Genomic DNA, 27,500 nt, shown 5'->3' with positions numbered 1-27,500 from the left:
GCTGGTTTCTGGGTATTGTCTTTTGCCGCAGGCCACTCTTACAACTGATGCTTCTCCAACGGTCGTGTGGTTCAGGGGATGTGGATGCCATGAGAAGCCAGAAGGAATGCAAATTTGGTAAAACTGCAGGCAGTCCATTTCATGTGGTAGGCATTTCCTCATCCAGCCCTTCCATGTCCAGTTGCTCTCCAGCAAGCTTGCGGTAGTCATGTAGGTCAACAAGCAGAGCAGCTCCCACTCCCCTGCTCCAAGTTCATTTGCCTTTTGGAATTGATGTGTCAAGCACTGTAGAACACTCCAGGCCACTTATCTCATAGGCACCATGCTCATCAGGGTAAGTGCCACGGTGTGATGGAGTGGGGGATACCTGTGTGTGTGGCTCACAGAGGGTGTGGGGCTCCTGCTGAGGGTAACCCTGACGACCAGGTAACACCTTTGTACTGCAGACAAAGGAGGAGGTGGAGCCTGAGGGGTTTGAATTGGAACTGGGAGTTGGGAAGCAGTGAGTCTGGGCTGAGGGAGAGGGAGACAAAGGAGGGGGCAAGGCCCCGGCTCTGGGGGCCCCTCGGGGTGTCCTCCCCCCAACATGGATTGGACTGGCTGTCTCTGCCAGCTGTACTGACTCCTCTGTACGATGCTGTGTCCTGTCGGCTAATAAACCTGCTGTTTTCCTGCTGAGTGAGAGACTCTCCTGCCTGCGGACGGGGTGCAGAGCTTGGGGGACCCCAGAACCCCATCACACTGGTGTCAGAAGTGGGATGTTCTGCACCCCTAGGATGGAGCATCCAGCAGTGAGTGACCGGGGCCCTGAAAGAAGTGGGGCCTGTGAGACCCAGGTGTGCTGAAGGGCAGTGAGGTGCAGTTCCCCAAGGCGGAGGGGCCTGCGGCCGAACCCCAGCAACTGCGGTTGTGGTCCTTGAGAGGGGGTGTCACACCCGAGGAGGGGTTACTCCTGGGAATCTGTTGGAGTTGGTCCCAGAAGGTGGAGGGGCCGAGAGCCCAACCCCCAGAACAAGTGACCCCTGAGGAGGCTGACGCTGAATGAGTCCTTCCCAAGACAGGGTGCTCATGGTCCCTGAGAGCGGGTGTCACACTGAAGAAGGGGTTCCGCTGGGAGTCTGTTGGAGTCGGTCCCAGAGGGCAGAGGGGCCTACGGCCTAACCCCGGGCAGCTTGTGACCCGCAAGAAGCCTGGCACACTGAAGGGATTCTTCCAGGAATTGTGGGGTGCAGAGGGCATCAGCCTCAGAGCCTGCAACCACGCTGAGCAACTCCGCTGTGAAGTGGCAGCACCTGGAAACCGATTCGAGATTAAAGCAGCTGGACGAGGCAGCGTGGATGTGCAGTGGCAGAGCTGAGGGCTGAGGAAAATCCTGCAGAGGTGAGCCCGAATCGGGGCAGGAGACCCTGGACTGCCTGGAGCTCTGAACCGAGTGGCCTGCCGCAGCTCAAGGAGGGAAGGAGCGATTCCAACCCGTCATCTACTAGTGGCTAAGACAGACCTGCGGACAGTTTTCCAGGCCTGGGCCGAGGAAGGTGCCTGTGTGTCTGTGCAGGAAAGCAGCTTGTCCACTAGGAATGGCAAGTTGTCTCTGAGAGAAGCTGCTCCACCTTCTGTGTGTGTGTGGAGACCAGCCGGGGGGCTGGGACAAAGGAGAGAGTGTCTCCCATTGTCTGTCTGTGTTGAACAGCAGCAGCAGCCTGGGGAGAGAGCAGAGCCTGCGTTTGGAAAAGGTGCCAATGAGGAAACTAGCCCATTGTCTGAGGAAGATTCACCAGCCTAGGGTGGCTGGAGAAGGATCCACCAGAAAAGAGCATTCCAGGTGTGTCTCTGAATCCAGCCATGGGGGCTGGAGCAGAGGGAATGGCTCTGGGATGGGCAGTGGTATCCCTGCTAAGGACACTGGTCCTTGGTGCAAGAAAAGTGCTTCTGCTTCTGGGGAAGTGAATCCTTTGCCTGAGCCTGTGGGGGCTCGAGATGGAGCCAAGGTCCCAGAGCTGGATATGAGGGCAGCTGAAGCCCAGATGGGAAGTGGGCCTACCTCTGTGTCTCTCAGGGGGGATGATGCTTTAACTTGGTCTAATCCAGTTAGGATCATCAGGGAATCCCAGAGACCAGACGATTCTGGTACTTGTTCTTTGCCTGATGCTGAGGTGTTATTGGGAGGGGGTGAGAGGGCTCTGTCCTACCAGAGTCATCCTCTCGCCAGGACACAAGAACAGACAGGCAATGGAGTTACGCTGACTGATGAAGATAAAGGAGCTGGTAGCAGAAGGGAGGAAAGGGATCCTGACCTTCTGTCCGGTGGTACTGGCTGTCTGCCTGGAGGGGGATTACGTGGGAATCTGCCTGATGGGCCAGAAGTGATCCTGGGTGTAGGTGAAACCCAGGAGCTGGTTGTGGCTCAAGGGAGCAGTGCCCCTGTGGAGCCAGACAGGGGTGAGTTATTGTTTGGGGAAGCTCTTAAGGAAGAGAATTTCCCTGAAACTTTTCCTGACCCGTCTGTGGGGACTGCAGAAAATGGGAGTGAGGTGAAGGAGAGTGAACAGGAAAGGTGCTTGTCTGTAAGAGCCAGAGCAGCCCTTTGCTTGGGGAGAAGTTTGTTTCAGCTCCTGATGGCCAGGACCTGCCTCAGTATGAAACCACTGGCTGTGCTCTGGAAGGGTCCAAAGCAGGCAGGGTAAAAGTTTCTCAGGAATTGGAAGTTGGTGCAAGTAAAGTGAAAACTATCAGGGAATGTGAGCAGCCCTGTGAGAACCAAATAAAACAGCTGCACAGTCAGTCTCTGTAGGATGCAGGAGAGCGCCAGCAATTCCCCATCTCCAGATGGTGGAAACACTTATATTCTTATACTGGACTCCACTTCTGATTCCATGGGGAGGCAGTAGTTGGAGGTGGAAGGACAAAGGAGCTTTGGGCCTGGTGGGCCAGTAAGGGATAAACAGGGATTCCTTCATGTGGATTCTGCGTCTGGGACTCACAAAACAACTCTCAGAAAGCAGTTTGGTTTGCAAATTTCCAGACTGGTAGGGAGGGGGCCGTCTCCCTGAGATCATCAATGGCCCAGCTCTTGTTAGAAGGGAGGGCACACCCAGAGAGATCAGATTTCCACCCCAGGGGGCAAGGGAGAAGATTAGAACTTGATGGTGCTAAGAAAGGCCTCAGCCATTTATCCCCAAAATACCAGATTCTCAAGGAGGTTGCACAAAAGTTGTGGTCTACCAAAGAGCAACATAAATGTACAGTTGCAATGGGTTTGTTCTGTTACTCACGCTGACTGCTGTAACCAAGGGGTCCTGCTACCAAAAGCTGTAGAATTGTACCATGTACTGAATGTTTGGAAAGAGCCATTTGACATGATGACATTGATGTAGAAGCATGAGTTGTATGTTGAAGGAGTCTGTAACTCTGAAATGTCACCATTGTTCCCTGTAACTAGTCTTGCAACCTCTCACATGAGGAGGAACATTCCAAACCTATTGTGTGGCATGGAAGGGGAAACTGAGGCACACAACCATTTTGGTGGTCTGGCTAAATGCCAAGGGTGGAAGCATTTGTACCTTCTTTTACTGGACTGTAACTGAATTCCAGACATTGGCTGAAGCAGGGAGACCGACCAACCCAAGGGAACTAAAGGGACTTTCCCGGCTGCATCACATGAAAAGAGCCAAGACCAAGCTCCTGACTTGGAGCCTCCCCCAGCAGGACTATGACGTGGAGGTGGTGCACATCAAGGGGAGAACAGAGGGTACAGCCAATGCCCTGTCACAAGGGGAGAGCCCCGAACTTCCCCAGGTCACCAGTTGAGTGACCCCGCTCAGTTCGGTCTGGAAGGGGGGAGAGATGTGATGGAGTGGGGGATACCTGTGTGTGTGGCTCACAGAGGGTGTGGGGCTCCTGCTGAGGGTAACCCTGACGACCAGGTAACACCTTTGTACTGCAGACAAAGGAGGAGGTGGAGCCTGAGGGGTTTGAATTGGAACTGGGAGTTGGGAAGCAGTGAGTCTGGGCTGAGGGAGAGAGAGACAAAGGAGGGGGCAAGGCCCCGGCTCTGGGGGCCCCTCGGGGTGTCCTCCCCCCAACATGGATTGGACTGGCTGTCTCTGCCGGCTGTACTGACTCCTCTGTACGATGCTGTGTCCTGTCGGCTAATAAACCTGCTGTTTTCCTGCTGAGTGAGAGACTCTCCTGCCTGCGGACGGGGTGCAGAGCTTGGGGGACCCCAGAACCCCATCACACACGGTCAACAAGCTCAGCAGGACACTCTACTTCAACCATGCATGGTAGTTATATGAGCATCACTTCATTGCCTGTTCCATATTTGGAGCACCCCAAAATGGGATCTCTTTGCCACTCATGAGAACTTAAAACTGTTCCTCATTTGTTCCAGGGGACCCATAGGGGAATGCTCATAGGACAATGCCTTTCTCCTCTCCTGTACAAGTGACCTCCACTATGCCTTTTCCCCCATTCTCCATCCCCAACAAATATTGTGCAAGTTTTTCTAGAACCAATCCACCATGATAGTGGTAGTTCCAGTCTGGACTCATGAGTTCTGGTTAACGGACCTCCTCAGACTCTTCACCTGCAAACCACTCTAGCGCTGGATGATCCTGGATCTCCTCACACAACGTCCACACCAGATCCTTAGCCACCTTATGACCTGGTATTTAGCTAGGACTCAGCAGTAGGCAGGGCATTTTCCAACATGGTGCAGCACATCCTTAACTAGAGAAAGAGGTCGTCTACAAAGGTCTGTTTCAGAGCTAAACAGAGATGCTTCACCTCCTGAGCTCTTTGCCATTCCCATCCACTGAATGAAATAATTGTACCCATTGTCCTCAAATACCTTTTCAATCTCAGAAGATTGGGACTTGCCTGTAGCTCTGTATGAGTCTACTTAGCAGTGCTCAGTGCCTCTCTACTCAACCCCATGGATGATGCTCCATGGTTTCACACCCTATCACTGTCCATTTCATGAAGGGTTTACTCACCAACTTACCGCAAGTACTTGGGTCTACATCTACGTGAGACTATCATCTCATTCTCTCCATCCTCATGAAGCAACTCTTGGAGCTACTGGCCACCTGCTCCCTCCCACTTCTAATGTGAAGGTGATATTCTTATTACCCATTATGTCAGCTAAATGGGTTAATGAGCTGGCTGCCATTATGGCATACCTCCCCTTCAATCTATTCCAGAAGGATAAAGTTTGCTTATGGCTACTCCCTAAATTCTTGCCATAAGTAGTGTTGGTGTTCCACCTGTGTGTGTTCTGCTCCAGACCAGACACCTGTGACACAGACCACGTCTTGTACTCCATGGATGTCTGTGGTGCACTGGTGATCTAGCTCCACAGGACTCACATTCTGTACAGAGGGAACATTCTACTTAGGTCACTCCTCACCCTTGGATGCTGAACAATGTTCCCTATAATCTTTTTTATCCATGTACTGATTTTTTCCATCCATGTGCAGAACAAGTTTTTGAATACACTGAGGCATGTGCAAACGTGCACGACCAGTAGAAATAAAAAAACTTAGCTGTGGGTATGCTCCTAATCAGCTGGGTACCTTTGGAATCTCTACTGGGCTGCACCAAGTGTTCCCTGTAAGTGTATGCAGCGGTGCCAAACCACAACTAGTATGCACAAACAATAAAACAGGCCCATGTAGAAACTGGCCATCATGGCTGACCAACCCATGGATGTGCCCCCCCGCTCCCAATTCTAATATAATGGGCACAGTGGGACCAATGGTGGTGGGTATACAGGGCACAAATGCGAGTACAACAAATCCCACAAAAGAAACAAAGACGACCACCTGCAGAGACAGCTCCAGAGTCCTGGAGGCACCTGAATAAACCATTGAAGTCCTGGATGAAACAGAAGAGATGTCACGTGAACATAACTCCTCATCCTCACCAGATCTGGAAGTCATGCCCCCATCAGCTTCAGTGGTAGATGACCCAGAACAGTCCCAAGAGCTGTTTGCAAGTGGCCCAGAGCCAAAATACCACTTTAGAAGAGGTAACAGAGAGCCAATCTAAATTACTAAAAATATTCTATCCAACATCTTACAATAAAAATTGCATCCACTGGTTCCAGCTATGGCCACCATACCACCAAATAAGAGGGCTGACAAAGTACCATATCCCCAGTAAATGTGTGGACTTCCTATTTTCCCTCCCCCCAAGCCAAACTCATTGGTAGTGGATGCGGTAAACAAGAGGGGTAAAAAACTCAAATTTAAAAATACACTTCATCATAGAGAACCAAAAAAACTAAATATCTTTGGATGCAAGGTGTACTCGGTGACGCTGCAATTCTGGATGGCAAATTATACCGCCCTTCTGGCAACATGCACGTAATGTATTCATTCACAAACTGGAATGAATTTCTATCTTGTGTACCTAAGGAAAAGAAGGAATAGTAATTAGAAGAGCCTCCTGGCTTCAAGCATTGGGCATACCATGGGAACTACAAACAAAAGTGGAAGTTCTTCCTTTTACTAGAGAAAAATTACTGTCAGCGAAAACAGGTGATGTTACACTCACTAAAGGACTCATGGGCAGCATTACGTGTGCTGGGGAATATACAGTCCCACAAATAGATGCAGAAGGTTCCAAACATACAACAGAAACTGAGACAACCCAACCCAATGACAACAGCTTTGGTTTGACAGCACTAGATGTTACAACAGACACAAAGATGTCAACCACCATAAAATCAGACCTCAACTTCACAGACACTATCAAAAAAGCCTCAATTTTGAGGATTTTATTGAGGGTCTGACCAGCCTCCCACAATTTCCAGTGCAAAATGCATTTTGTACACAAATTTTTGACCACCGTCTTTGACCATTTTATCTAGTGTGAGCATCCATTACAACAAACAGTTGGGTACTGGAAATAATTGGGTCTGGACATCTTTCCCTTTATCTCTGTTCCCACTACCAATACCCTCTTTTTTGTTCCTCTTTATGGACCCTTCTCACAAGCAGCTCTGGAAGCAAATTGGTGCTGTAGAACATGTCCCAAATGAACAGAGAAATAAGGACTTCTACATCTATTGCTTTCTAGCACCAAAGAAAGCCATGAAGTGGAGACAAATCCTTTGACTCAGGAAACGAAACTGTTTCATTTACACCCACAAATTCAAAATGGTCACACTGACAGCAATAATCCCTGCATTGAAGTAAGGAAATGCTTTTCAGCCCTCAATCTACAAGATCTGCAGTGTTGTATAATTGTTCACCCAGCACAGAGATGATTCCTGTGCTTTAAATTTGTCAAAGAGCACTTCCAATACAGAGTGATATGTATGGCCCCCTTTCATCTTGAGAGACAGTAGTTAGCAGCAGTGGTGAGGATCTATGGGCAGTGTTTGAATCTGCAGCTTCTCTTGTGGTTTATCCATACTAATTGGGTTTGCACGGTCGATTACAATAACTGCATGTCAGTCTATTTCCGAATTCTTGAGTTTGAGAGTTTTTCTTTCTAAGATGAAGTTCTTTTGTGTGGCTTGCACATATATTATCGAAGGGTGATGTGCCCTGTCGTAGCAATTGTTGCCAGGTATTTTGATCTGATTATCTAGATTTCCAAGATTTTGGATCGAAGTTGAATTTTTCATGGCTCTTTTTCATGTATCCTTGAATCTTAGCTTTGTCCTTCCTCTTGTTCTCAACTCACGTGGGAGTTCAGTGAAGAGAATTTCTTTGGGAAGATGTTAGTTAGCCATTCTTCTCACATGAGCATGCCATCATAGTCTTCTGCTGTTGAGGATCACTATGGGGCTGGGTATGCCAGATCTTGACAGGACATCTGCATTTGCCTTCCCAATTCTGATGTTCAGTTCTTCATCCATGGATAGATTCGTGGTGACAGTAGATCCAAGGTAATAGAATTGTTGAACCACATCTAATGGGCTGTTATCCTGAATGACGCTGGGTCACTGAGGTATACCTTGAGTGAATACCACCATTTTCTTCGTGTTTATGTCAAGGGAAAATATCTTGCAGGCACTGGACAGAGAATCCATCAGTGACTGTAGCATGTCTTCATTATGAGCGACGAGAGCTACATCATATTCAAAGAGGAGTTCCCTGATGAGGATTTCCTTGACCTTGGTTTTGGCTTTGAGCCTTGCCAGGTTCTAGAGAGAGCCATTTAATCTTGTGTGGAGAAATACACTGCTGTGTGAGTTTTGAAATGCACAATTCAGTAGAACTGAGAATATGCTGAAGAGCGTAGGGGCAAAGAACACATGCTGTTCATTGCAAATGGTTCCGATGTAGATCCTTCATATTGCACTGTTGCTTTCATGTTTTCGTGAAAGGATGTTATGAGCCTGAGTAGGGTTGTCGGGCAGCCGATTTTGGTAAATACTCTGCATAGTCTTGATCTACTGCCTGTGTCAAATGCCTTTCTTAAGTCCACAAATGCTATGAATAACAGCTTTCCTTGTTCTCTACGTTTTCCCTGTAGTTGTCTAAGTGAGAAAATCATGTCCATTGTTGACCTGCCAGCCCTGAAGCCACGTTATGTTTCCGGATAGACTCAATCTGTGAGTTTTTGTGGGTGTGTGAAATTACATGGGCAAAAGCTTTGCCTGTGGTGCTCAGTAATGAGAAGCCTCTGTAATTATTGCAGTCACCCTTGTTGCCTTTGTTGTTATAGAGAGTAATGATGTTTGCATCCTTCATGTGACTGGGGACATCACCTGCTCTCCAACATTTTAGAAGTAAATCGTAGAGGAAGGGGAAGAGCACAGCCTTGTTTGCCTTCAGGACTTCAGCTGGAATTTGTTCATTTCCTGGTGCTTTTCCATTGGAGAGAGCATCAAGAGCTTGAGAGAGTTCCTTTTCTGTAGGCTCTGCATCTAGCTCAGACATTTCTGGAGGAGTTGGGATGAGGTTGCCAGGTTCAGGTTGTATTGTATGCTCGTGAGAATAAAGACTGGAGTAGTGTTCCACCCATCTGGACATCTGCAGCTTTTTGTCGTGATCACCTTCAATTTAAATGCTTCAGTGAGTCAACTTTGGTAATGTTTAGTCCAAGTACTTTTTTCAATCCAGCATACATGATTTTCAGGTCACCCAAATCAGATGTCTTTTGAATACTAGAACATAGGTTGGCCCAATACTTGTTCACACGCTGCCTGGGTTCTCTCTGAAAAACAGATCTTATGTGTTGAAGTTGATCTCTTGTGCTTTGAGATGGGTTCTTTATGTTAGTCATCTGTGCCTTGTATTTTTCTTCAAGAAGAGGCCTAAGAATGTTAGCATTTTCATCGATCCGGTCTTTGTTAGAGAATTTACATGTTCCAAAGGCAGATTTGGCACATTTGTATATCGCATCTCTCAGCATGGACCATCATCAATGGTTTGTTGGTCAAGTTTCTGTTCCATTTGGCAAGTGAGATCATCTGCAAAGACAGAGCATTTCAGCGCACCTCTGGTATTGAGGGTATTGATTTTTGGCTTATTGCATTCCTTTGTCATATAGTTTCTTTGGGACGATTTTCACTCTGCTGATGATCAAGGAATGATCAGTGTCACAATCTGCATTGTGATACATGTGTGTAATTTTGATGGCATTGAGATGTTTCCTGTGTACCAGTACAAGGTCAAGTTGATGCCAGTAACCGGATCTGAGATGGCGCCATGAAACCTTGTGACACTCTTTCAAGTTAAAGAAGGTATTAGTGATGCAGAGTAGATCCTAAGAGCTGAATTTGAGAAGACTCTGACCATTTTCATTCATTTTTCCAATACCGTGATGACTGGGCAGACAAGCCAGGACTGACTGACTGGTCACGTCCAACTCTAGCATTGAAGTCGCCAAGGATTTACTGTTGTTTGCCAGTTGGAAAAGAGTTAATAACTTTCTGAAGATTGTAGTAAAAGTGATCCTTGTCTTTGGTACGTGATGCCAACATGGGTGCATAAACACTGATGATGTTGACATATCCTGACTTGGTGCGGAGCTTCAGGGACGTAATACATTCTGATTCAGCTGTGGGTGTATTGATAGATTTCAGCAAATTGTTCCGAACACCAAATCCAGCTCTGTAGAGGTGTTGTTTGTCTGAACTCAAGCCCTTTCAGAAGAAGGTGTAGTTGGTTTCTTTCACGGACCCAGCATCTGCCAGCCTGGTTTCCTGGACAGCAGCAATATCAACATTCCATTTGTGTAGCTGTTGATGTATGACTGCTCTTTTGTGTATTGAGTCAGTGTTCATAAGGTCATGGGCAAATTCAAGTCCTGGACATAGGGTCCGCACATTCTGGCTGCTGAGCTGGAGACAAGTTGATTTATTATTTCATTTTTTGATGGTTACGACATTTACATCTATTTTTCTATTTTTGGGCTATCCCCATGCACCCAAGAAGGAAGGCAGATGTGGCAGGTCTACACCTTATTGAGCGGGGGCTGCCCAGCTTGAGGCATGCAGCAGCTGATGAATGGAGCATGATGACTCCTCCCACTGACGAAAGTGACCCCTGGCATCCTCCTCTTTGCCAGTTGAGTAGGGCTTATAACCCATAACTGCCACTTCCTGTGTTGTTTTCATGTTATCATCAGCAAGGATGGAGTGTTCTCTCCATTTGGCTCCCTCTTACATGCTGCATTGCCTGGGCTAGTGTTTGGAGCAAGTGCATTGCCCCGGTGGCACTATCCCCCTCTTGGTCGCCCCAGTTAAACCCAAAGGAAAGGCAGAAGTCAGTGTGTATGGAACTGAGGTGACTGCAAAGAGATGACAGAAAGCAGGCTTGATGAATCTGCCCTGGCCTGCGCACTCCCTCGCACCCTCTGGCCCAGCCCACTCCCTACACCACGTTGGCCCGCAGCTCCCCCCACACCCTCCAGCCTGGCCTGGTCCCTGGAACCCCCAGCCCACTGCACCCCACCTCCCAGGTACCGCTGGTGCAGCCCGGAGGAATGAGACGCCACCTCCTCCACCAGCTCTGCCATCTTGAAAAAAGATACAGTTTGGACAATCCACAGCCCCAAGATTTTCAAGTCCCAGGTAATAGTGGTAGTAAAGGCTCATACTTACGTAACTGGGAATTATGCTGTTCCTATACTGTCACATGACTGGACTTTATATTGGGACTGGAATTCATTTTAATGCCCAATGTGGCTGTTGATACCAAATATTGTGCTGGGGGGCCTTGTGAGGTGTCTAAGGAAAGCTAATGGTGCCCTGAATCTAGGTACACTGCTCATATGTCTAGATCATGCTTGTATGTAAAGTTATAGATTTTAGCTCTGCAGCTGTGTGAGAAGTGTTTCAGTGCTATGGTTCACAATGGGAGGTGGGTCTCCACCCCAACCAGGACAATAGATTGAGCAAAGGCCCAGATGGCCAACACCCCTTTTGTGATGGTAGGTTTTCCTACTGGGACTGCAACAAATGGAAACTCAGCACAGAGACCCACCTGTTCAGGTGGTAAGCCAACGTCTGTGGAAAAGAATGGGATTTTCCCTCTCCATATGAAAAGCTGTAAGAGGGGCCCTGGCAGGACTTTCCTTGTTCGTCAGTCCTCAGGAATTTAGCTTGTCTGGACAGGGGGCCCAGCCCTCAGAGGGATGATGTGGAGTTAGCAGTGTCTCTTTTGGATCTTTTGTCTTGTGATCTCCAAGAGTCCATGTCCAGCACGTGGACCCCAGCAGGCCGGATCTACAGCGCTCCAATGACTGCATCTGTGTGACCGGAAATGAACTTTCAGAGATTTTCAAGTATCAGCAGATAAAATCGCTGGCCTGTGTCAATAGTTATGACTGATGTAAGTAAAGTGTTGCTTTAACAGTTCTTCTCTCTAACCCTGTTCTTTCTTTTCTATTAATAAATCTTTATATATGAGATCAAAGAATTGGTGAGTGTGTTGTTTGGGTAAGATCCAAGTATATATTGACTGGGGTCTGGGTCTGGGCCCTTTGGGGTCTGGAAGAATCTGTGTGGTGTTTGGTAAAACAGGCTTATGAGCATCTCACCTGATTTTGGGAGTTGTTGGTCTGGGCTGGTCTAGCAGCTGAGAAGTCTGTGGGTTTGCTTGTGTGGCTTCTGGCTGCCCAGTGGGGCTGGCAAAGATGCTGTTGTGGCTGGTTGGATTTGCCTTAGTGAGAAGGAAATCCCAGGCTGGGGTTGCAAGTAGCCCAGATTTTAAGCAAAGGTACTCTGGACTGATTTCTCTAGCTGTGGCCAGAAATACCATCCTTTCACACATACTTGGATGACTGCATACTGAAAGGTGGTATCAGACAGAAGCAATAAACTTTACACAGAGAACTATATCATGTTTCTATGTCCTTGGCCTATAGATAAACGAGAAGATATCTTTACAAGTTCTGACAAAATTGAAATTCATTGGAGCTCACATAGATTTGGTAGAAGCAAAAACCTCAGTACCAAGATCCAGATTTCAGACAGTGAACAGCCCCCTGTCAGGTTACAAGTAGGTTAAGTGTATGGGCAGAACACTTCCTACCAACAATGAGAAACAAATTGCTAATAGTAATGACAAACAGCATAGCCTGTATGCGCTACATAAACAGACAAGGAGGGGTATGTTTCCATTTGCCGTGCGCAAAAGCCATGGAACTGGTGCATTATCCGCAATATTCTAGTTTCTTACTTCCAGTGCACAAGACATAATGGCAGGTGCACAGAAGGTTTTCACAAATGGACAAAAAGTAGCATAACACATTTTCTGCCTATTTGACTATCAGCCTATTTGGCTATCAACAATGACATGCAACAGAAAGCATCAAAAGATTTGCTAATGAGTGGGACTGGCACCATACTGTCTGGGAGATGCCTTCCTCAGACAATGGAATGCTTTCCTCATGTACGCATTTCATCAATCCCACAGTTATCCATCATAATACTCAAGGTACTTGCCAAAAGCCACGCTCATACTGATTGCCTCAGTTTGCCCCAGACAGACATGGTTCCTATTCTTGAATCACATTGCATGATGTTGACTGTACAGTAGCCCAATAGGATGAGAGAGGTTGAATTCTTCATCCAAAACTGCCAACACCCCACCTAAAGGCATGGCTTCTTTGCTGTGAAACCATCAAGAACTAATCTGCTTGGAGGAAATTAAAAAGGTATTGATGAACAGAAGAAAAATAGCCACACAATACTTACCATACCTGCATAAATAGAAAAGGTTCACAACCTGGTGCTAAGACAGATGCGTTCATGAACATGTAGCACAGATCAAGATATTCTGGAGTACATGCTACACCTGAAACTACCAGGTATGTCCATCACTCACTCAGTGACCTAGCAGCCATATCCACATCTCATCATGTGATGGAAGGGTTCATGGCCTTCACACGTCCATTGACCAAAATGTACCCAGAGGTATGCAAACCATCACCGACATGAACCAAGCATAGCTCTGAAGGTCCTTGCTAGAGTTCCATTTGAATCCCTTGCTGCTTGCTCACTACTGCATTCATCAGTCAAAGTAACAATTCTTCTACCAATACCATCAGCACTCAGAACAGGTGAGATTGGGCCCCTGACTGCCCACCTGTAATATACTGTGCTCTTTAAAAAACACATGGAGTTCAAAACCACGCCCAAAGTGATCTCAACATTCCACACCAATGTATACATCTACCTTAAATCGCATGAATCTGCCCAGGAATCCATACTCCACATGTTAGATGTTACACAAGAACTAGCATTCTACTGCAGTAGAACAAAGTCATTCTGTAAATCACCAGGAATTTTCATAGCCAGTATGGAACAATCAAAGGTATGGCAATCTCAAAACAGAGATTGTTGAAATGATTGCAAGTTGCATAAGAACCTGCTATAACAACAAAATGCAGAGCCCCACAAGGGATTAAGGCCCATTCAACTGAAGCCATTTCCACCATGACCGCATCCTTTCATATAATGTACCACTCAAAGAGTTAAGCCAGGCTGTACCTGGGCATCAGTACACACCTTCACAAACTGTTATGTAATAGCAAAAGCTGCTAAAGCAGACCCAGCACAAGGTCTGTTGGTACTATCCTCCACTACTCGGACAACTCTGGAACCCAGCCATCCAACCTGCCTTACTGGAGCGTTGCTCTACAGTGGAGCACCCACGGAGACGGCACTGGAAGAAGAGCCGGTTACGCCACTTGTGCAGTAACTGAGGTTGTGTAAGAGGCTAGTCCCTCTGGGTGCTCCACACACGCATTCGAGTTGTACAGAGGAGCTTCATGGTGGAGAAGGAACACGGGCTGGCTGTGGACGTGCTAACAGCTCCAGAAGGAGCATAATGTGCATGTCCTCCAGCCAGGCACTGCTACCCAAAGTCTCCAAACAGCAGCACCAGGACATCTGGTGGGGCGCACATCTCAAGGAACCTGTTACTGTACAAGGTGAGTAACCTTCTCGAACAGGTAAATAAACCCCTCATTCTAGGCCAAACATTTCCTGTTGGGGTCTGTGCTGATCTCTTCATGCATCGTGCTCTCCTGGCTGTGTGGTGAAGGTCAGACACAGCACAAGCCCACTCCTTAATGACCGGCAGTGAATTTAGCTGCACGTGCCGAGCACAGCTTTTGGATACCCTGTGCATTTTCCTCTGTGGATTTTTTCTACTTCTCTAGAGTTGATCTCAAGCCTGTGGAGTCTGGAAGTGAACCATTTCTAGCCAGTCTGCAAAAGACTCTTATTTCATGCCCCAGTAATTCCCAGGCGTGTCTGTGCAGCTCTGCGCGCTCTCTGGGGAGATTCGCTAGGGTGCTACAAAGACACAAAGGACAGGGCCATGCTGCGAACCAGCCTCTCTCCCCGGGTAAGGACAGTGCTGTGCAGCTGGGTCCAGACTGCACTTGGCTCTGGGTAAGAGCCCTGGCAGTCTGGCAGTCTGGTGCAGGCAGGGGACTTTTCTTTGACATTCTCCATCGGAGGACTGGGAGCTGGCCTGGACGAGAGGCCAGGCCCCTGTTGTTCTCTCCATCCCTGGCACTGTCTGAGGGGGTCTGTCATTGATTTGACAGTGGAATGCAGCCTCCACCAGTGCCTGTCTCTGCCACATCCCTGCAGGAAGCAGTGGCACTGAAGGCAAGGGAGGAGGAGGAGGAGGAGGCGGCTCTCCAGTTACATAAGAAACAAAGACAGCAGACACAGCAGCTCTCAGGCTGGGGGAGGGGAAGGGCAGAGCATTGCAAATCCAAACAGCTTCCGTCCAGCCAGGGCTCTGCTCGCTGACACATCTGCAGGTCCCTTTTCTGTGTCCCCCGTTCCCCGTCACAGGCACAGACTGTCCTCTGCGGCTGGGCGGCAGGCAGGTGCGTGTTGCCAGGCTTTCCTGCGTGGAGGCCCAGGCCATTTTCCCTAGCCTAAATGGCACCAAAGTGTGAGCCTGCAGACCCACCTGGTTGCACTGGGGCCGCTCAGCTCCTTCTCTGCTCTAATGCCTGATGCATAGAGAGAGCTGCTGCCAGGGCAAGCGCTTGGTGAGAGGTGCCACCACAGTGGGGACGGAGGAGGAGCTCTGAAGTATGCAGGGGTAGGTGGTAATGAAGAGGCCAGTCAGTGAGAAGGAAGGAAAGTAGCTTGGTTGACTCAGAGAGACTCCCCGAGGTAGAGGTGACTGTGCCAGGACACCCAGTTCTAAAGCAGAGCCCCGTGGCGGGCAGTGAGATGCCCTGGCAAGGGGGAGTGGTACACAGGCCAGGAGAGCTGCTTTCGCACTCTGGCACAGTGTGGAGGACAGCTGTGGTACCATTGCTCCTGTGGAGGCTCCTTCCATTCCCTGCACCCTATTTGCCTCAAAGATGGACTGGAGGGGAGGAGACACAGGTGGTGGGAGACAGCCCTCACCATACACATGGATGTCCCTAGCTAAGGCAGAAGCCATTTGCCATTCATTGCTGCTGTATGAAACACTGTGGGGGGAGTGTATTGGGCATGCACTCATGGGGTGGAGTTGCAGGAAGCCTGGGGGCTGACCGTATCCCCTCCCAGTAGTATCTGGATGCCTCATGATCTTCAGTGCATTTACCTTTGCCCCCCTCAGCCCAGGGCGCAGAGAGATTAAAGGGCTTGGTACCCTATGGCATCAGAGAGTTTGTGGTGAAGCAGGCATTGGAACCCAGGTCTCCCAAGTCCTAGACTGGTGCCCTGACTGTTGGGCTTTCCTTCCTTCCACTTGTTGCCCTATGGGTGGCTGTCTCTGTCCAGCCCAGAAACTTTCCTTTGTGCTTGTGCTGCCTGCGTGGCAGGTACTGTCCGTGTCAGGTGGTAATACTTGTTTCATGAGAGAAGAGCCGAGTTTGATTAACTCAGTAATGGGAGATGTAAAATAGTTAGGCTTAATCAACTTCATTAGTCAAAGATTAATATAACATAAAACGGAAGGGGAGGAGAGTATGTTACCAGCCTACCTAGGAGGCAGCAGTGCAGCTGGTCGGTCCACTGCTGCAGAATACGACTTCACACTACTTCTGTATATCGTAGGGACGTTCACAAGACATGAGGGTGTTACCATTTCTTTACATTGTTTTGAGCCTAATGTTATTATCCATCTGCCTTTGACATGTTTGTGAAGACACTTTGCTAGGCCTGAACAAAACCTGTGTGTGTACAGGCAGATTACAATTAGTTTTTAGTTCAGAGAATGGCATTCCAGAAGTTAGCAACGTGTTAGAGACATTTGGCACCATCTACAATTTTGTATAGCAAGCCTGTTAGCCAAGCCTCAGTAAAACTGTTTGCCTTGTCCTGTCGCTCTGGAATGGCTCTGCCTACCACTGAAATTGGAAGACTTCACATTGATTAAACAGTGTGACATTGTCTGAAAAAGGTTTTAGCAAGAGTTTGACATTAATTAAAATTAGTTGTACAAAACATACGTGATATTATTTGTAATATTGATATTGTGTGTGTTACGTTGCACCAGATATTGGCTGTAACCTTAACCCTTGCAAGATTTTGTCTTACCTGGGTCCATGTGTGTTTTGTAAGGGAGAAGGTTTTTAGTAGCCAGTTGTGACACCTGACACCCCAGTATTTTCCACTGCCATGTAATTGGGATCTCCTTTGTACAAAAATGTCTTGTGTGGTATCATTCTAAAAGTCTTGATCTGCTAAACATTACTCTCTTGTTGGCTTGTACATGTTATTGCTGGATGTGATGTTCAGAAGCATGACTGTGTGCATGTTGTTGAAACATGGTGTGCGGTTCAGAGCACCCGTTCCAGGTACAAGAGTAAAAAGACCAAACCATGTGAATGGCTTAGTGGTGAAATGCGTACAAGGATTACCCCAGGGACTATGTTCAGTAGAAGCCTCTGAGACAGCACCACACAATGGGATCTGTTCGACCCAGTAGGTGGGAAGAAGCTATCACAAGGGGACACGGACACACTGGGAAACAGTGGAAAAACACTGGAAGAGGGGGGCAGGGGAGGGATAACTCAATGGATTGAGCATTTGCCTGCTAAACCCAGGGGTGTGAACTCAGTCCTTGAGGAGGCCATTTAGGGACTGGCGCAAATAGATGTCAGGGATGGTGCTTGGCTCTGCTGAGAGGGCAGGAGATTGGAGTAGATGACCTCACAAGGTCCCGTGTGTGTGTGTGTGTGTATGTGTGTGTGAGAGAGAGAGAGAGAGAAACAAAGGCTGCACTGTGGGAAGTGATGGTCCCAGGCTGGACTTTTAACCTGGGTATGAAAACCTGGGAAAGCCAACACAGCTTAAGCCTTTTCAGTCCTTTAGCTTGTTTATCACTTGGGTGAGAATTTGCTAGTGTATATCCTATGACAATAGCACAAGAAGTAGTGGGGTTAAATTGCAGCAAGGAAGATTAGGGTTGGACATTAGGAAAACTTCCTAACTGTCAGGGTGGTTAAGCACTGGAATTAATCGTCTGGCAAGGTTCATCGTCATCAGTGAAACCTGTGCAGGTGTTAAACAAAGAAGGGAAGCGGTACGGACTGATTATGAGCGTCAATAAAACAAACACAATGGTATTTGGAGATAAGGAAATAGGAAGGAAGATCAGTGTAGATGGTATTGAACTAGAAAATGTAGAGAAGTTCACATATCTGGGGAGCAGCATAATGTATGGTCTAGACTGTAAGAAAGAAATAGCGACTAGAATAGCGAAAGCAAGAGCGAGTTTGAAGGAAATAGATCAGATCTGGAAAAGCAAAGCAATTAGCTTAAGAACGAAGCTGGGCGTCTTGAAAATGTGTGTATTCAGCAGCGTGTTGTACGGATGTGAGACATGGGTGAGAGCAAAAGATTCGAAAAGAAGAATATTGGCGTTTGAAAGGAGTTGTCATAGAAAGACTCTGAGAATAGGATGGATGCAGAAGGTCACCAATGAGGAATTATATACGAAGATACAGCTGAAAGAGAACCTGCTGCAGAAGGTTATAAAACGGAAGCTACAACTATTTGAGCACATTTGCAGAATGAACAATGAACGAAAAATCAAGACTCTAGTGTTCGGCATAATGGGTGGCTCAAATAGGAGAGGCAGACCCCACAGAGAATGGACAGATGATTTAGTAGATTGGTGCAGAGCTAGTCTACAGAAACTAAACCACTCTGCATTGCATAGGGAAAGATGGAAGGCAATAGTGAGAGAGGCATCAGACACCAGCGGGGCTGATCTCATGGGTTTGGTCCTGCTTAGAGCCGGGGGCTGGACTCAATGGCTTTTTTAGGTCTCTTCCAGCTCTATTGTTCTATGATTTTATTGATGATGATGATGAAGGGCAGGTTAAATAAACGTGTCGGGGATGGCCTGGACCAGTGGTTCCCAACCTTTTCAGTAACATTCAATGAGATAAACAGTTCCACAACACACCCACTTTTTTCAGCTGAATTGATAGCTCATAAAGTCACATTTACTTACATTTACTATGGTTACAGTCTTACTAGAAGGGTTCTCAACATAGTGCATACAAGCTAAACAAGGATCAAATGCATTGTTTCAAATCCACCACAGAATACACTGTCTTAGACAGGGAGCAGAGACACATTCTCTTAATCTGCTCAGCACCAGGGTAGGGATGTTGAGTAAACAAGTAACCACTGAAAACAGGCTCCCTTCGCACCCCCCTGTCAGCCCATTGGAGCCAGGACACGGCTTTTAAAACACATCCCAGCTCCGAAAGGCTCCTGCCTCCTTCCCTCCCCTTTAGCATAGCAGGGAGTGAGGGTAGGCTCCCTGCCAGTTTGTTTGGTCTGGGAAGCAGCATTTCAGCTGCTTTCTGGCACCAGCGGGTTGCTGTAGAGTTGTCAGTTTCCCCTCACAGCGGCTCTGCAAAGAGCCACAGTGAGGGGAAATTGAGGGACTTTCATGGCACCCAGGGATAGCTCTCGTGGCACACCAGTTTCCTGTGCCACACTGGTAGAAACATGCTGGCCTAGACGGTGCTTGGTCCTGCCATGAGGGCAGGGGACTGGACTTGATGACCTCTCAAGGCCCCTTCCTGCTCTTGTGTTCAGTGATTCTGATTCTAGTGAGCTAAGCTCAGTTTGTGCGTTCTGTTTATTTGCATAGTCAGCTTTGTTTTATCACCACTTAAAATGTACTTTTATAATTAATAAACAAAACCAAATCTAGTGTGTGCAATTCATATGGGAGAAGTTGTGCATACCTCTCTCCATGTTGAGGTAGAGAGAGTGAATTTTGTGTGTGTGCTGTGCAGCTCTCTGTGAAGTGCAAACCGTTGTTATTTCGGGTTTGTATCCCAAAGGGGTACGTGCATGAGTTCTAGGTGAATCCTCTCCTGCAGAGCTGACCTCTGTCTCTCTGCTGCTGGTCATGGCCCTACCCCCGTGTGTGCTGCGAGAGAGCTAAGCCACCAAAACGGGGAGAGGGAATCTAGCGTGGGGGAGCAGGAGAGGCACGGCAGAACTCCGGTGTATGAGGTGACATCTCAGACCTGCTACACTAAGCACAGCGTAACTATCAGCCAGTTTGAGTATTTCGCAAGCTTGTACTTTCCTGTAGTATAAGAGCAAGAGTTCTGCAAAGTTACAGCATCTAATTGTGCTTAAATATTGAGTCTGTTCTGGTACGACTATGGTCTGAAGAAGTGGGTCTGTCCCACGACAGCTCACCTAATTATTTTGTTAGTCTTTAAAGTGCTACTGGACTGCTTTTCTGTTTTGATAGAATATAGACTAACACGGCTCCCTCTCTGTTACCATACAGCATCTAACTATGGTACAATTTTAGTTATGCAATTCAGCGTGCATATAAAGCATTCTGAACATAATTTACTTATTTACTGATAGCTACTTTCTTATTTTGGTGACATAACACCTCTTTTTCAAACACACTTAGAGCAGCAGCAAACATGCTTTGATCCCATTTTGCTTGTGAGAGCTGACAGCACCTGTTTTCTGGTTGTTAGCAACAACACATTTACATTCCTGGTTAATTGTTCTGTCTACCAGAGCTGGTTTCCCAATATATCTGTTGACAAGACATATTCACAAACTTTTATAAAGTTCCTATTGTTATCTTGTAAGTGCCCCATAACATTCAGCAGTGTATGCAACTAACATATTTCAAGTGGTTTTTCCATTTCCCCTGTGGCCTGGATGCAAAGCACCATGGGGCTTTGGGATGGTTTGGCCAATGGTCACATACTTCATCTCAGGTTTTCAAGCTGTTCTCAGGAGCACCCAGCTCTGTGCTGTTACCTCCGGGAAGGGAGAACAAGTCAGTTTCCCCAGGTTATGCAGGGAATGAGGAGCGGAGCTGAGCATGGGACCAAGCAGAACTGATTAGAGCACTGCAAGTCCCTGGCTGTCCATGCCATGGCTGTGGCTGTCCACATCTGCTGATATCCACAATTAATTTTTAAGTATATTGGAGCAGGTGCGGTTACTGTAGAAAGGGCTGTGTGTGGTGCTTGTCCTGCTCCCCCCCTCCTGGTGCTTACTGGGGCACAGCTTTGGGCACACTTTTGGAGGAGCGTGGTCAGCACAGGGTGCTTCTCCTGCTCCACCTTGCCAGCCACTCTGCAGTAGGAGGGCTTGGTGGTGCACAGCGGGACTAGCCCCCAGGAACACATGCTCCCACACCGATGCTCCTCTGGAGATGGTGCACTGTGAGATGGCATGCTGCTGCCCAGGTGTGGATGTGGCTACACACAAAAGACCGGGAGTTGATTGATTGCACAGTGAATGCACATTTTTATGTTTATGTAGGGCTCTGCTGATGCCCCATCCTGAGCTCAAAGCACGAGGTGCACTTTTGGCCTGCTGGCTGCAGGAATCTGCCAAGGTCTTGTTCCAGTATGTTCTTGCTAGTGTGCTCCTCACATCTGGATTCCTCTGTTGGGCTTTTCTCCCCCCTGGGGTCTCCTTTCCCCTGCAGGCCTGGATGCTCTTAGCGTGGGCTGTCTGAACGTTACTCCTGCCCTAAGGTCTGTAGCTTGTGTGCAAGCTGCTTCCCCAGCATGTGGTTGTCCCGTCTTGTCCTTAGCATCAGCTGTCTGCTCTGGGCATCAAGCTGGGTGCTTGAGCCCTCCTGCCAGGGAGTCTGATCTCCTTTTCTTGCCCTCTGCAGCTGCCAGCACTTACCATGGCCAAAATACAGAGCTGACAGCTAACTGGAGGGCAGCAGCAATAGGTTATCCGGGGGCTCGAATGTCTCTGAGGCTGGCGTTGAGGAGCATTCTGGTGAGGTGTTTAAAATCACACCCCCCACTTCCCTCCAGGCTGTGGAACTCGGGGGCCGGGGCATGCTGGTGTGTTCCCAGAGCCCTTTGTGCTGCAGACTTTCTTGGGCAGGTGGAGCTGCCATTCTCTCCAGTGAGAGTCCATGACTGTTAATTCCTTTTCTCTTCTCTCCACAGAGCCTTCAGTCCATTCAGGGCTGCTTTGTGTGAAGGTGAAGAGCAGCAGGCGGTCTGGGGCCTCTGAAGAGGAATACTCCTGCATCTCTCTGTTTGACCATTTGCAGTTTGCTTTGGAGTTGTGTTCCAGTTGCTGTCCTCCCTCAATGTCTGGCTTCGCTTGACAGCAGCAGGTGCTCATAATGGGGTTCCTCTGAGCCCCCAGGAGCATTCTTAAGGCTTGGATTGTAGCACTGCTCCTCGCAGACAATGTGGCTGATACTTCAGAGAAGTCCATCCTTGTCCCCCATTGTCCAAGTGCCTGAGCTGGCTGCAGGCCGGGACCTTTGCCTTGTGCTCTGGGTTCTGAGCTTGGCCGTTGTACAAATGGATGGCCAGGCCTACTCCCCGACTGTCAACACGCACTATGGGAAGCTACGAGGGGTCCGGGTTCCACTGCCTAGCGAGATTCTGGGTCCTGTGGATCAATACCTGGGGGTGCCTTATGCAGCGCCTCCCACGGGGGAAAAGCGTTTTATGCCCCCTGAGCCCCCCTCCTCCTGGTCTGGAATAAGGAATGCTACCCACTTCTCACCGGTCTGCCCTCAGAACATCCACAGCGCAGTCCCAGAGATCATGTTGCCCATCTGGTTCACCTCCAATTTGGATATAGTTGCCACATACATCCAGGACCCCAATGAGGACTGTCTGTACCTCAACATTTACATCCCCACTGAGGATGGTGAGTCTGCCCAGGGTACCAGCAGTAGATGTACATTCTCGAGGCTGGGAGGGAGAGGGGGCGTCCCAGAGTTACTCTGCTCCTTCTCAGCGCTGGTTGGTCTCACCTGGATGTTGTGTTTGAAGCATGTGGTTGTGGAACCTGCCGCATGCCGTCTGTGGGAAAGCTTCTCTGGACACTCTGCTTGCCCTCTCCCCCAGCTGTTTACCCCTCTCTCTGTCTCTTGTGTTCTCTCATCTCCCCTGCCCCACACAGCTCAGCCCCCCTCCGTGGCAGTGTGTTGCCAAAACTGAAAGGGCCTCTCTGACCACAGAGCCCCAGAGCGAGGAGCTGGTTTGGGCTCCTGAGGTGCCGAGTGCCAGGTTTGGCCTTGAGTTTGGGCTGGGTTTGTCTTCCCTTGCCTCCCTCTCCACCCGCAGGTTCCTGTGCTAGCCCTGGGGGTGGGTCGCTGCTGCTGGCTGGGAGGAACACTCTTGCTGTGCTGGGGTCACCAGCCGCTCTTGCCTGGGAAAGGGCCAAGGAGAGCTGGGCTGGCTCCTGTCCCTGGTGCCGTGCTCTGCTGGGGCTTGGGGTACATGTCAGCATGCACGGCCCAAGGCAGCTGGCAGATACGCTTCAGTGGGACCAGCCAGTGGCTGAGTGCATGGAGTGGGGTGGGGGCTGGAGAACTGGGAGCCCAGCCCCTTGTTGTGAGGCTAAGTGCCTCAGGGCGCCTCTTCTCTCAAATCGTTTTTGCATAGGGGATTCCTTCAGAATTGTAAGTAGCCGTGCCAAGGAGGCAGCCCCTTTCCTCCGGCCTGGGGCTGCATCACCGCCAGGGGGAGTTGTGGAACCTGCAGGCTGTGCCAGCGAGAAGACTCTCAATAGCCCAGGAGCCCCTGCAGAAGAGAACTGGAGTGGGGATGGCCTCCCGTGCCCTGAGCCGTTTTGTGGGAAGCCAGCTGCTCCGGAGCCCTGGCAGCTCTGCTTCTCTTCCCATGGGTGTACAGGCTGCAGGGGACAGCTCACTTCTGTCCCAGTACAGATGGCCCCAGAGTTTTCCTCCCACAGCAATGCCCCCCCCATGTACCGCGGTCCCAAGAGGGGGGCGGGGGGCAGTGGGGTTGTAATTGCATGCCCACTCCAGCTGGTGGAGCCGCCTGTTATTTTGTAGTCTTTTATTCATTTTACAGTAAAACGGATTTCCAAGGAATGCACCCGAAAGCCCAACAAGAAAATATGTAGGAAAGGAGGTATGTAGCAAGCCGGACCTGACAGAGAGGCACAGAGAGAGAGCGAGAGAAAGAGAGAGAAAGAGAGGCGGGGGGCACATGTTCATTCTCTCCAGGCCTGCAACATATTTCTTCAGCCTTCCTCTCGCGCCATGTGACTGAGACCGTGTGCCCTCCATGCAGCCTGCAATACTGTCTGTCTGTCCATCTATCCTCTGCTCAGAGGAACCTTGGGGATTCTCCTTAATACTGCTCCTGTTCTGAGGTCGGACTGGGAACCTCAGAGGGAAGATCTGGGTTTGAATTAGGGCAGGACCCAGGTGTCTTTCCAAGCCTTTCAGAACAGCTGTTTTCGCATGCTTGAGTCAGTGCTGCAGGCTCCCATTGATGGTATATGGAAAATGGGGAGATGAGGACTGCACACCCCAGTCACCCAAATCCTCCAGCAGCAGGTCCCTGCTCCCAAGGCCTGGGAGTGCTGCTGTCAGGGCAGACACACGCTCATCTGGTCTAGCATTTAGATGCAGTACAGCCCATTTGTGCACCCTATGGCAGCAAAGAAAGGAGAGAGCACTTGTCACCTTGTCGGAGACCCCACTGAAACGTGCACCACCAGTGGGCGTATTGTGTGAATAGGTGTGCACTGGCCCACCGTGAACAGACTTGGTTGTGTTCTGGTTGCTGTGGGAATGGTGACCATAGGTGTGATAGCTCTGCCCCCAGGCCATGTTAATTTCCTAGCTCTCCCCAGATCGATGTCAGTCCTGCTAGCTGTGGAATTACCTGCGTCCCCATCCCCACATTGCTCCCTCCAACAGGCATGCCACCTCCGTGCGTGTGCACATGCGCATGCCTCATCGTTCCTTCAGGCTGGCCCATGGACCCTACTCCGGAATTATCTGGCACACATGGACACCTCCTGTGTAGCCTTCGTAATAAGGTGGCCCCTGGGATTGCTGTGCACGCGGCTGCCTCCTGGGAACCAGCTCCATTCTGCTTCTGTCCTACACTGGTTAACTCCCTGCCTGGGAGTCCCCAGCCCACTCCACAGCAGGGAGGAAGCAGCAGCTGGGTGCAGTCCCCAGCTGATGCCCAGATGTGTGACATCACACTCCCTGCCTGAGAGAACCTGCGCCCACGTCACTGTCACAGAGCCAGGTGAGGCAGGAGGAGAGCAGCTGCTGGTGGCAGGCAGGAATGTGGGAAGAGATGGAGATGTGCTCTAGCATCATAGATGGGTTTTCCCCGGAGAGCAGCTTTCGACGCATGCCAGCATCACAGCCCCAGCTCTGCTCAAGGGGTTCTGGGTACCTCGTCTCTCCCACTGTCTGCATCTGTGTGCACTGCGCTGGGGTGAAGCAGCAAGGGCCCCGAACTTGCATATCCAGCACAAATCTGGTCTCTGCTGCTCTCAGGGTTCCCCTCCCCGCCAAAGGGGCAGCCAAGCTCTTCTGAAAGGCTGTGTGCGGAGAAGGGAGAAGCCCCTCTACATGGCTGGACTGCATTGTGGCCACACACAAGCAGGCGTGCTGGGGTTCAGCCCAGCAGCTCTCTTGTGTGACCTGCCCAGGTCCTGGAGGGGTGCCCTGGCCTGGGGTCCTGTGTGCCTCCTTTCTCTTCTCTGTGCATTGCCCTTGGTGTCTGGGGCAGTGCGGCACAGCTTGGAGGTTTGATGAGAACTCTCTTTCCTTCCAGAGATTTCCCTGAGTTCTGTTGTTTGGTTTCTTTGCTTTGCTTTCCCTGTTGCTCTCTGGCTACTCACATGCCATCTCTCCGTGAGTGCCAAGGCTGCCTGGAGGGCCCAGTGCCTCAGGGAGTCTCCATAGGCTGTCTCTGGAGTGAGCTGCTCCTGCTCCTGTGCCAGCAGCTGGCTCTGGAGGAGCTACTTCAAAGCAATTCCTCTCCCAGCCTGCCAGTGGCTGCCAGCCTTCAGGAGGGAGCACCTCAGCTAGACTATTGCATGCCATTAATAAGTAGTCATAGGGGGGAGTTTCAGCCTGGAGTCCCCTCACCCACCACTCCTGCCAGTGGCAGGGATTTCTGTGGTAGGCAGACCCTGGTGGCTGTCTAAAGGGCTTGGCTCTGGTCAGAGGAGGCTCTTCCTCTCTCTGAGATAGTGAAGGTGCCTAGGACACATCTGTGATTACCCCACCTAGAGTTTGCAAAACGCTGCTGGGTACATGGGGTGTCCGGGAGGGGCAGCACCTCTGGTTTGGGGACTTGTTGTGTCTCTTCAGGGGCAGTTTGTGCACCTTTGGTCCCCGCCTGGCACCCAGCTCTCCCCTGTGGCTCCAAGAAGCTGTAGCCTGCAGCCGCCACACCCCGATAAACCGTTTCGACAAACAGGCTAAACCAGGCGAGGGTAGCCAGCAGGTCTGAAACCTGCGGTGAGATAGGGAATTGCCTATCCCAGCATGCAAAGTCAGCCCCGGTGGACTGGACGGATGAGATCAACGGCAAGATCCAACGACCAGGAAGGCAGTTCTACATTGCTCTGTGGAGAGCGAAGGGCATGACGAGGCACCACAGATGGCATGGACATCCACTGCAGCCTAGGAAGTCCCAGCCGTGATGACTTCGTACCAGTGGAACCAGGCTTCTGAGTTCAAGAGAGTGGAACTGCCCCTGTGCAGTGGCTTTTCCACTTTAAACATTCTCCCGCACAGGTTCTTTGCACATTCTCATCACTTCTGTCTACCTCAAAGTCCTGCGGTGATGGCGGAGGGGCAAAGCGACAGGTGGAGGTGACCACTGGGAGTCGTAGGTCCAAACCTGCACATAGGCGGCCTATGGACTTTGGTCACTCAACTCTGACCCCGGGACGACAGAGGAGTTTGGCAGCATCCCAGGCGACTGAGAAGGCCTTTTAGGAGTGGAGTAGTTTGCATTTGTCTTAAACTTCATCGTGTTTACCTCAGCCCACTTCTCCAGTTTGTCCAGATCATTTTGAATTTTGACCCCATCCTCCAAAGCAGTTGCAACCTCTCCCAGCTTGGTATCATCTGCAGACTTAATAAGCGTACTTTCTATGCCAATATCTAAATCACTGATGAAGATATTGAACAGAACGGGTCCCAATACAGACCCCTGCAGAACCCCGCTTGTTATACTTTTCCAGCAGGATTGAGAACCATTAATAACTACTCTCTGAGTACAGTTATCCAGCCAGTTTTGCACCCACCTTATAGTAGCTCCATCTAAGTTGTATTTGGCTAGTTTATTGATAAAAATATCATGCGAGACCGTATCAAATGCCTTACTAAAATCTAGGTATACCACATGTACTGCTTCTCCCTTATCCACAAGGCTCGTTATCTTGTCAAAGAAAGCTATCAGATTGGTTTGACGTGATTTGTTCTTTTCAAATCTATGCTGGCTGTTCCCTATCAGCTTACCACCTTCCAAGTGTTTGTACATGATTTCCTTAATTACTTGTTCCATTGTCTTTCCTAGCACAGAAGTTAAACTGACCGGTCTGTAGTTTCCTGTGTTCTTCTTATTCCCTTTTATCATATTTACCTTTTTCCAGTCTAACGGAATCTCTCCCATGATTTGCCACAGATGATAGCTAATGGTTCAGATACCTCTTCCATCAGCTCCTTGAGTATTCTAGGATGCACTTCATCAGGCCCTGGTGACTTACAGACATTTAACTTTCCTAAGTGATTTTTAACTTGCTTTTCTATTTTATCTTCTAACCCTACCCCTTTCGCATT

General features: G+C 49.3%; 1 protein-coding gene across 4 annotated transcripts in view; it reads left to right on the top strand.

Annotated features, from left to right (window-relative positions):
- NLGN3 (neuroligin 3) overlaps positions 1-27,500 on the top strand; it is a 135,121-nt gene that overhangs the window by 45,178 nt on the left and 62,443 nt on the right. For 3 of the 4 annotated variants that reach the window (XM_075007417.1, XM_075007416.1, XM_075007415.1), the window contains exon 2: positions 21,853-22,573. In XM_075007417.1, coding sequence (XP_074863518.1) covers positions 22,102-22,573 — 472 coding nt within the window. In that variant the 5' untranslated portion in view covers positions 21,853-22,101. Of the gene's footprint in view, positions 1-21,852; positions 22,574-23,745; positions 23,806-27,500 lie in introns of all 4 variants that reach the window. The other variant, XM_075007414.1, reaches the window with a different exon arrangement.

Source organism: Carettochelys insculpta, chromosome 13, assembly GCF_033958435.1.
Source record: "Carettochelys insculpta isolate YL-2023 chromosome 13, ASM3395843v1, whole genome shotgun sequence".
Taxonomy (NCBI): domain Eukaryota; kingdom Metazoa; phylum Chordata; order Testudines; family Carettochelyidae; genus Carettochelys; species Carettochelys insculpta.
Note: the sequence above shows the minus strand (reverse complement) of the source record. Positions and strands in the feature narration are given on the sequence as shown.